Here is a 10,311-nt window from a genome sequence, read left to right on the forward strand (position 1 = left end):
GCTGGGCTGAGGAGGGCACTTCTGATCCCATCCCTGCCATCCGCACCCTGCCACACGCAGCGCCTCAGTGTATCCATGGGGGTGAGGACCCCACCGCACAGAGATGTTGTGGGCAGTAAGCAGTTAAGGTAAAGGGGCCAGAGTCAGCCTGTAGATCTCCGCAGGAGTCACACGGCTGGGCCTGGTGTTGGGAAGGCGCTTTCGAATCAAAGCAGCCACGAGCGTTATTCCCCATCCCCTGTCTCTCTGTGTCCCGTCCCCTGGCGGCCTCACCGGGTGGGGGAAGCTGTCAAGCCGGAGGAGGCTGTGAACAGCCCCAGCCTCTTTCACAGCTTGTGCTGCCATACTGGCAGCCTCGCAGACATCCACTGGTACTGGGAGCTTTCCCGCGGAGAGGAGAGGCCTGGAATTGCTGCCAGCCCTATTCCCAGCTAGCGCCAGCTCCCCCAGCAGTCACCCAGGCACGTGTGTCAGGTTGGGATGGGGCAGGACCAGCTCCACCGAGCAAGATCTCCCTAGACTCTACCCTCTGGACGGCCTGCGTCAAATCCCACTCAAGCCCCCAGGGGAATACGTATGACCAGTCTCAGCTTAGCTCTTTGGCAGAAACGTGGCCACAGCAAACTCCATTGCTCATTTAGCGCAATGAAGTGTGGTTGGCAGGAGAGACCCGAGTTCGGGGCCGAGGGGCAATGGCGGGACTGGGGGAGCAGAGCAGAGCAGAGCCCAGTCCTGGGGCTTTAAGAGGCTGAGGAGCTGAGGCAGAGCTCTGTGGGTGCTGCAGGTCGAGGGTCAGGAGTCCTGGGGGAGCCGTGGGGGGCCTGGCACGGCCCCTGCCGGGCTCTAGCTGTGGCTGATGTAAGCCGGGCTTCCCATCAGCCAGGAGCGGCCCCTCTGGCTGCTGGAGGAGGAGCCATTATGGACACTAGAGTGAGTCCCATTCAGGCCACTGCAGGACAATGCCTGTGGCAAAGGGGAAATCAGCAGGGGTAGGGAGAAGGCTTCACAGCTCCACCACCGCCCCCAGCTCATTGCACTCAGCCCGCGGGCTAATGGTGAGTGGTTGTGAGAGGCTGGGGGGGACACACGGCTGCCTCACCCGCACCCTCTAAAGTAGGGCTCTGCTTTCTGTTCACAGGTTGCTTATTAACTGAAGAGAACTTCTCTCTGAAATGTCCCAAACATAAGGTGAGTCCAGAGCCCCCCACCCAGGAATCTGTCCTCTCCTCCTGGCTTCCCTGGCCACAGCCCCGGCAATTCTGTGTGTTCCCCTGCACAGCTCCCAGCAGGCTGAGGGAAGTGGAGGCTGGCTGGGGTAGCCCCACTGCCGTCCTCCTAGCCCAGGGGCTCAACTCATGGCCAGCCCAATGGAGCAGGAATCAAACCCAACGGCCTGTCCACCCCGCCTGGCCTCCAAGCCACCTCTGCACTCTGGCCATGTCGCCCTCCACTCCTGCCCCCAAATTTCAGCTCCTTCTGAAGCCTCTTTATACATCTTGCTCTGTTGGCTTCAGCTTCTGGCAACTCGTCCCAGACGTCTGTTGCCCTCCTGGGGAAACGCACCCCCTGATTTCCCTTCCAGCTCCCAGAGAGAAGGCCTCAAGCTGCCTCTAGGTTCCTGCTCCTCGGGCAGCCTGAGCCGTTTGCGCCTGTCGGCGTTGTTCTGCCTGGCGTAAGCAGGCAGGGAACAAAGTGAGGTTGAAGCGGGAGCGTTGGAGGGGAAGAGGTGAGTGGGGGGGTGGGGAGTGTCACTGCTGCTGCCACCACCTCCCCACAAAGCAACGGGAGAAGGGCTGGGACTAAAGGGCTTTGTCTTCCCTCAGGAACTCATTTCCAAATGCTGATGGGGCGGGAGATAATTTAATCAGCGCTAAAAGCGCTTCCTGCCTCTCTCCTTCCCCAGCACGTGCACCTTATTACAGACAATCAGACGGGAGGTCGGGGCTGCACAACCCGGATCCAGACTAAGCTTGGGGGTTGAGTGTTTGGATCGGGTGGGGAGAAGGGGGCAGATTGGGCCAGGCCCAGCTGTCGTTTGTAATCCGGTTGGGACAAGACCGGGCAGGTTATCACCAGCTGGTCTGATGAGTGGGAAGAAATGTGCAGATGTGTCTGGTAGCTGCTCCGGGCTGATGTCCAGGGAGGGAAGCCAGGGGCTGTGGGCCCAGCACCCCGTAGACGAATGGGCTCCCACTAGCGGATTTGTGAAGCTGAATGCAGAGTGAATAGCTGAGGCTGGAGGGACAGGCCGTGCAGGGCAGTTCCTGTGGTGCAGGACCAATGGCGAAGAGGACACCTGTCCCAGCGGGGGGAGGTGCACGCATCCCTTTCTCTGGAAGACCGTGGGGAGGGCAGGATACCCGCAAGCCAGCAGATGGCTAGCGTGGCACTGAACCCAAAGGGAGAAGCCAGAGGAGGGCAGGTTTCTGAGAGATGAGTCTTCCTGCCCCCCGGTGGTGGCCGTTCTCTGTATCTCTGACAGGCTGCAGATACAGGCCTGCAGCCTGGCTGGAGTGTGCTGTTATTTCGCACTGTGCCTGGCGCAGGTGAGCAGTGCCAGCCGCAGGGTGAACCCAGGGAGTCCTCAAGGTGGCTCCGGCTGCCTCATGCCACCCTGTTCCCCGTGTGCTGGCAAAGCCAGGCCTGGCATTCAGCCAGCTCAGCGGGAAGGCGACACCATTCTCGCTCCTCCTCGGAGGGGGTGGGCCCCCCAGAGCAGCAAGTTAACCCTTTCGCTGCCGATCCATTAACCTGTTCGGCTTCTTTTGCAGAGGCAGCCGTTATAATCCATCTGCCGGGAAGTCGCCCCTCCGCCAGGCCCAGGTCACCCCAGAGGCTCCTTGGTGCCTGTCTCAGCGGTGGCTGCCAGCGACAAGATCCCACAGGGAAAGGCAAGGACGAAAGTGCAGAATGTACCCATCTGCGTCCATTCCCCCGGGCAATAGTGTTTACCTGGGACGGGGGAGCACCCAGAATACAGGCCAGGTGGGAATCCAGTTCCAGGTTCTACTTCTTCCCTTCTGCTCCCCCCAACACTCTACCAGAGCCATTCCGGATGGGCACGGAGATCCAGCTCCAGGGTCTTCTTGGAACTCTATCCAGAGCCATTCCAGGTGGGCACATAAAAGCAGTTCCACGTTTTTCTCCTTCCCCCTCTGAACTCTACCCCGGAGCCAGTGGGCAAAGAAATCCAGTTCCAGGTTTTTCCTCCTCTCCCCTTTAGGACCTGTAACTGACACTGATAGTAACATCTTTCACCTGGGACAAGGCCCCGGGTAAATCCCGGCCTGGAGCATTTTCAGCACCTCCCTTTGAAGTGGATTCTGGGTACACCTGCTGCGGTGGGACTCCCTTGACCAGAGAACGAAGGCGGCGCATGGACGGTGGCTTCTCTGACCCGGTCCCAGATGATGCAAATAACAAAACCCATGGCAAACACAGACTATGTTTCAGAACTACATTAGCTGCACAGGGGTGGGGATGGGGTGGGATGGGGAGCGGGGCGGGGCGGGGGTACAGTGTAAAAGGGTTACTGATGATGTTGTCTTACTCTGGAACAGCTGGACAATGAGAGCTTTCCAGTCCTCCATATCTCACTCTGATCTGATCTGAGATGTTGCCTTCAGCAAACCTCATGGTGTCTGTCTGTATATATGTGCTCGACATGAGAAAAAAAATGGCCTGATGTTTGAAACAACACTTTGCTCTTTTGGTTTGGTTTTTCATTTTCAGCCCCGGTCCTCTGCTGCGACCCCGAGGGGGGGGGGGCGCATGTGGGCAGGCGGGGGGCGACTGGCAGAGGCTGCTGTGGGAGACGCTGGGGGGGTGGAAGTTGGTGTGTGCATGGGGAGGCGGAAACGCGGTTTTGGCCCTCGGAGGTTCCCCTGCTGCAGCGACACTGAAGGCTGGGCTGAGCTTCAGGATGGGAAAAGGGAGTTTGCTCTCAACCCCGCCTCCCTGCATTGTCTCTGGGCCTTCAGCACCTCCCTCTTGCCCCCACTCCCTCTCCCTCTGGACCGGACTTGTGTACTGGTGTGTGCTGCTCTAGGGGGAGCATTGTGTGCACCCGCAGCAGCTCAGGCAGGGAGTGACAAGCAATACTTAACCATTAGACCAGTCTGGACCCTGCCCTGGCTGCTGGCTTCAGCAACCCGGCACGCCATTCTTCCCTCTGTCCCCAACGCTGCCTGCTGCTGCTGTGTGCCATGCAAGAGTCCCAACCCCTCCCTCCTCCCCCCGCCATGTGCGCTGGTGAGCTTTACGGCTGCGCTTTCCCCGCTGTTGGGCTAGATAAGAGTGCATCGTTGTCATAACCAGGAACCACAGAGTGACCAAGGTGCCTGGCTGGCAGCTGGCTTCTAAGGAGCAGATGTGGATTTTGGCACTTGTCCTAGTCGCCCTGCTGGGCAGGGATTTGTCAGATCTCACCCTCTCCGCAGGGCTGGCCTGGCTCAGTACGCGGCTGAGAGGCCACCTACACTCACCCAGCACCCTGCCCTGGGGGTCACACCTGGGCCAAGCTCCCATCTCTCCGGCGTGCTGGAAACTGGACTTCTGGGCCACTCAGACCCCCCTAGCATTTTTCACCTCAGCAAGGGCCGTAGCTCGTCTGCTCTGTGCTGCTCAACAGCCGCCCCTTGTGCCCAGGCACTGGTGGGAGTTCAGGTGGGCGAAGGGCGCTCCCTCACCGTACCCTGTGATGAGCTGGCAGCCACCATGCGGAGCAGCAGTTCAGTCGCGGAGCAGCTGTAGCCTGAGCCAGCCCAAACAGCCACTGGCATCACCTCCCGCTTGAAAGCGTGCTGTTAGAAACAGGCCCATGTGACAGGAGAGGTGATGGGCTCTGCAGTGCCCTCTCTCGTTGCTGGGTTGGGTGACCCCTGGGGCTGGCTAACTGGGCTCCAGCTGGAGGCGGCTGGGGCTGGAAGCAGTTCTAGCTTTGTTCCCATCCTTTTTTTAAAACTAGTGAGTCCTGAACTCACAGACGCCTAACCAGGTGACCTTCCAGCGCCCCTTGTTAGAATCACCCTCGGAGAGCAGCCAGCAACCATTTAGAGCTGTGGGAATTTACCAGCTCCTTCCCCTACGCACACACACTCCCCCCCATGAAAACAGCATACAGGCGCCCCGTGTCTTTGGTTCCCCAGCATTGCTAGTTGCAGAGACACTTGTGTAACCATGACCTGGCCCCTTTGCCACTTAGCTGGTTCACTCCATGATGTCACAGCCCATTCGTTGTTCTTGTGGGAATGCTGCCTCCATCACAGGGGCTGGAGGGATAGTAAATGGATTGGGCTGAACGGGACGGAAACAGCCCACTAGTGCAGAACTAGACCCACCCAGCCCTTGGGTGTGTTGGCCCGTTGACACCAATGAGATGACCTACGGGAGATTTCCAAAATCCGATCCATGATAGTCAGCAACGTAGAGACACGAACTAGAGCCGCACGCACAGTTTAAAAGGGTCAAAGGCAGTTTGGGTTGGTATTTGCCCAAGTGTGTTGGATGGCATTGTTACTGAAGATTGGCCATGCTGCCTTACGCCAGAAAGAATGAGCCCGTCTGAAAATGACTTGCCGTAGAACCTCAGCCTTACGAACGCCAGAGTGACAAACACCCCGCATTTGGAACCGGAATTACACAATCAGGCAGCAGCTGAGACCAAAAACAAAACAAAACAAAAGCAAATCCAGAGCAGGACTGTGTTAAACGTCAACTACTGAACGGAAAGCAGCATTTTTCTTCTGCATAGTAAAGGTTCAAAGCTCTCTTCAGTCAATGTTCAGTTGTAAACATTTGAAAGACCCACCATAACGTTTTGTTCCCAGTTACGAACCTTTCAGAGTTATGAACAACCTCCGTTCACGCTGAGTTTGTAACGCTGAGGTTCTACTTACATATATATATATAGAACTGAGAGCTGTTTAACATCACACTCGGGTTGGAATCACACATGGTTGGATGTGAGCAACAACCCCCCCCCGGCCTATCCCCGACAGCCTAAGCAGTTGTTCCATCGTGCCAGACAAGAATCTGCACCCCTCCCCAAGCAAAGCCAATTCACCCATTGTAACCTGTCTGTTGGTAGTAGTGTGCGCGTTTCATGCTGCCACGCTTGGCTAGCCATCTCACCACCACTCACCTCACCCTCAATGTTTGCTGGCCAAGAAATGTCTGTTGTTTCAGAAGCTTGCCACGGACCATGGGAAAAAAAACTATCTGCGTCCCTGGCACCATTGCCTGAAATCCTGGCTATTTTTAGTGGCATCTTGTACATATGACTGTAAAATGGTAAATCGTGTGTATTATATATTGCCTCATTATATAGTGTATATATATGTATACATATACATATATATAATATATATGAAGACTGTAAATGTTAAGACTAGTGTACTTATTAGTATATTGCTTCACACTGAAGATTGTGTGTAACAAGCTGTTTCTAAAAGATGTTTATTTTCCTTAAGAGTAAAAAACAGGTCATTGCATTCAGAACGTCAATAAAGATTCAACAATTGTTTTGGAAGTATGTGGACGTCCAGTCGTAGCCTGTTTTTTCTCTCGCCGACCCGCCTCCCCTGGCAACAGCTGAGGAAGAGAATGCAGGTTGCAACAATGATTTCCCGCTGGGCCTTGTGTCAGAGCATATTCTCGCTGACTCCCCATTCCCATCGGGAGTGTTTGTTCCTAGGAAGCTCCCCTCTGTGCACACAGCCCCAGGCTAACATGAGCAAGTGGAGTTCTGGCCTGCCCTTACTAGTTCCTTTCCTCCCCCTTGGCCCTCCTTCAGGGCCCATGCCAGAATGGCTCAGCCCGCATGGGCCAGCGAGGCTGGGAGCCTGTCTTCAGGCTGCAGCACAGCACGGGATGGGGATTGCTCACCCCAGTGGTTGGCTGGTGCCCTGGTTGCTGTTCTGCTTTCTGCAAGGCTGCCTGTCTCTTTCGGCCCAGCCAGCCAAAGCTCCCTGTCCGCCTCCCAAGCTTGACGGCTGCGTCCTCCTCCTGGGGTCTCGCCAACATCCACAAAACCCAGCCTTGCTCCTGGCCTGACCGTGTCATCTCCCCCGCTCCACTGACTCCTCTTGTTTCAGCCCAGCACGGTCCAGCTTCTGGGCTCGGAGCCCCTTCCTGCATCTGCCCCGGCCCAGGGTCCCCTCAGGTCTCCTCCTGCCAACACTACCAGCTGTGTCTGGCCAGGAATCATTAGCTCATGCAAACACCGCCCTGCCCTCTGCCATAGCAGCACCCGCCCCCCCGGCCGCCAGAGGGAGCCCCAAAGCCACCCTGCAGGCCACCTCCAGACCCCCTCTGCCACCTGCCGCTATGAGCTCACAGCCTAATGGCTGGAAGGAGCTGGCCTTTAGTACCATCTCCAGCCTTGGTCACACCTGCGGAGCCTCACTGCCGGCTTTGTGTGTGGCTGCATTGCTGCCCGACGGTGATGCCTGCATAGCAGGCACTGGCACGGCCTGAGCTCCCTGGGCTGGCAGGGGGTATCCCGCTGCTTGTGGGCACTGCTGCTGTGCCTAGCTAGGGCACAACACGGTGTTGGAAACGGCTCCCCTGAGGTCCCAGCGCCTCCAAATCTGGCCTGGCTGCCCTAACTGGACCGGGGTGGGGGTGGCAGGGAGGGCTGCCCACACAAGGCTAATGTGCCCCATGCCGAGGGATGCAGGGATCTAGGCCAGTGATGCCACGGTGGTAGCACTGAGCTGGGTGTGGTGCTGCAAGCTCAGCAGTCAGACCCCCCCTCTGTAGCAATTAGACGCGCGGGGGGGCTGGTCCTTGGGCTGCTCTCCTGCTGCGCTAACGCCAACGCATGCTGCTCCCACAGGCCCCTGCCCTGCCAATCCAGCGGAGCAGAGCGGGGGCATGGGGCAGGTGGGCCAGTGCAAGGAGCCAAGTGGATTGGGGGCAGGCGGGAGCGCGAAGGGCTGCAGAGCCAGTGAGGAGCGTGATGCCCCCTGGTGGGGGAGCGATGTGCCACACCGGAGCACTGGGCATTGACAGAATTGGGACTGGGGGGGAGGCCCCATTGCACCAGAAGCCGCACAGACACAGGCCCTGTTGGGCCACTCCAGCCCGGTGCCAGCCAGAGTCCTGCCCCTCCCCGAGCATCAACCCAGCTGAAGCCTGAGGCTGTGCCTAGTGACCCCGCATTGGTGCCCCCGCCCTTCTGCTGGGAGGTGGGCACGTGGGGCAGGCACCTGCCTACCATTACCTGAGGGGCACGTAATCCCTTCCCCCCGCCCCCGCAGGCACATGGGGGGTGGGGAGGTTGTCCCACACCACAGGCAGCCCCATGCCCATAGCTCCTCGTTCCTGTCTGGCTAGCGGCAGGGAGCCCATCGCCCGTGCCCCGTCCCTGGGGCCTGCAGGCTAAGCAGCAGCCCCTGCCCCGTGGTGCTGGGCTGGAGCGCAGGGTGGGGCAGGGAGTGTGTGGGGGGCGGGGAGGTGGGGGGGTGGTGCGTGTGCACACATGGGGCTGCGCCAACGCATTGGCTCAGCTGCCAGCTCTGCCCTGTGCAGGTGGCACTGAGTGCCCATGGTGCTCCTGTACTTACACACCCCACGGGAGGTCTCCCATGAGGCCTACTGGCTGGCGGGGGGGGGAGGGGGTGAGCTGGCTAAGCCCTTTTAGCCAAGCCCAGCTCCCTGGCTGCTGCGGGGTTGGGGGGGGGGTGGGTGTCCCCTAACCTGGTCTTGGCCACAGCCAGCCCTAAACAGCTCACACAAAGGGGCTGCCACCACTTCCTGGGGCCTGAACCCAGCGTCTAATAAACTGCTCTCCCGCACCCCTTGCTCAGGGCTGCCCCCCTGGGACCGCCTCACCACCCTGTGCTTTACGCGCACCAGCAGCACACACCCCCACCCCCACCCCACACATCCAGCATCACTCAGCCGAGCCGTGCCTAGGCCATGGGCGGAAACCCAGTCATTGCGGTGGGGCCCACAGCTCGTCTCTGCCCACCAGTGCTGGCTTTACAATGGCGCCATGGTGCTGGGCCCATGCTCAGAAGGGGCCCTGTCCTGCTCTGCTGGCATTGTGGCCTGAGATTCCCACCAGCCCGCTGACCCCCGCCCCCCACTTGCTCCTCTTGGCCTGCTCGCCGGCCGGCTAAGGGCTCCACCCCATCGCTTAGCCTCACCCTCCAGCCTCTCTCTCTCTCTGCCCCCGGCCGGACCCCAGGGCATCTCCAGCTCCGGGCAGGCTCTGCTTCCCACCCCCTGTGGGGCCCCACCTCTCCCCGGAGCTGAGACGCCTGGCACCGGTGCACAAGCCTGGCCAGGCTCTGTCAGTTGGGGGCTGGGAGGGGGGCAGCCTCCAGGCAAGTGGGTCCTGAGGGACCCCCCCCCCGGCCGGGCCAGGCACTGGCCTGCCTGATTGTGCCACTCCCGAGGGGACAGAGCGATTCCTCGCCCTGGGACCAGCCCTGGCTGCGCTGCCGGCTCAGCCCGGCAGACAGTTGCCTCACCGCAGAGCCGGTGAGTGTGGCCGGGAGGCAGCCCTTGGGGGAGTGGGTCTCTGGGGGGAGGTGCTGGGCTGTGAGGGGGCAGGGACGTTCGCTGTGTTGGGGCACTAGGGATTGGGTGGGGAGGGTTCTGTGGCGGGTGCTGGGCAGGGTTGATGTTGTGCAGGGCACTGTGCATTTGTTGCAGGGTTTGGGGGGGTGCTGGGCACAGTGGGTCCAGGGGGGCTTTGGCCATGGGGAATCGGGGAGGAGGGTGGTCCAGTGTTGGGCGGGGAGGATGTGTGGCGCAGCATGGGGCATGCTGGCAGCACAGGGCCGGGCACCCCATTGTGCATCTGGCAACTGTCGGGTTGTAACTAGTGCCCTCGCACAGGGCTGGGCGGAGTAGGGCCACCCCTGCCATGCCATGACCCTGGCCAGCCCCCCCCCGGTGCCATGTTCCATTACCCCCATAGGCACCCACAAACATTCTTGGTGCCAGGCCTACAAGGCTTAATCCAGCCCTGCTGACCACCCTGGGCATGCCCTGGCGGAGCTGCCACGGCTGGCTGAGCCTGCCCCGTGTGACACTTGGCCATGGGGTGTGTGGTGATGGTTTGGGGCGCTCCGCGCCAGGCCACGGCGCGGGGGGGGGGGTAGGGTAGCAGTAGAGCCAGCCAAGAGGGGAGGGGTCCGAAGGGGGAAGGTCATGTGGGCCCCAGCTTAGCTCACATGGATGAGGCTCAGACTCAGAGGTGGGGTGATGTGCCCCCCAGGAAGAGACCCTGTCCCTGATAGCAGCAGGGGGAGTGGAGGAGGGGCCAGCTTGCTCCCCTGTCCCCCTCCCCTCCCTGCT

At 59.9% G+C, this 10,311-nt stretch overlaps 1 protein-coding gene across 6 annotated transcripts in view; it reads left to right on the top strand.

Moving 5' to 3' along the window:
• The window catches only part of RAI1 (retinoic acid induced 1), a 127,956-nt gene extending 125,022 nt beyond the window's left edge, over positions 1 to 2,934 (top strand). For all 6 annotated transcript variants that reach the window (XM_044980047.1, XM_044980053.1, XM_044980051.1 and 3 more), the window contains 2 exons: positions 1,139 to 1,188; positions 2,772 to 2,934. In XM_044980047.1, coding sequence (XP_044835982.1) covers positions 1,139 to 1,188; positions 2,772 to 2,786 — 65 coding nt within the window. In that variant the 3' untranslated portion in view covers positions 2,787 to 2,934. The remainder of the gene's footprint in view (positions 1 to 1,138; positions 1,189 to 2,771) is intronic.
• Positions 2,935 to 10,311: the final 7,377 nt, after the last annotated feature.

The sequence above is a fragment of the Mauremys mutica genome, chromosome 11 (assembly GCF_020497125.1).
Source record: "Mauremys mutica isolate MM-2020 ecotype Southern chromosome 11, ASM2049712v1, whole genome shotgun sequence".
NCBI classification, from domain to species: domain Eukaryota; kingdom Metazoa; phylum Chordata; order Testudines; family Geoemydidae; genus Mauremys; species Mauremys mutica.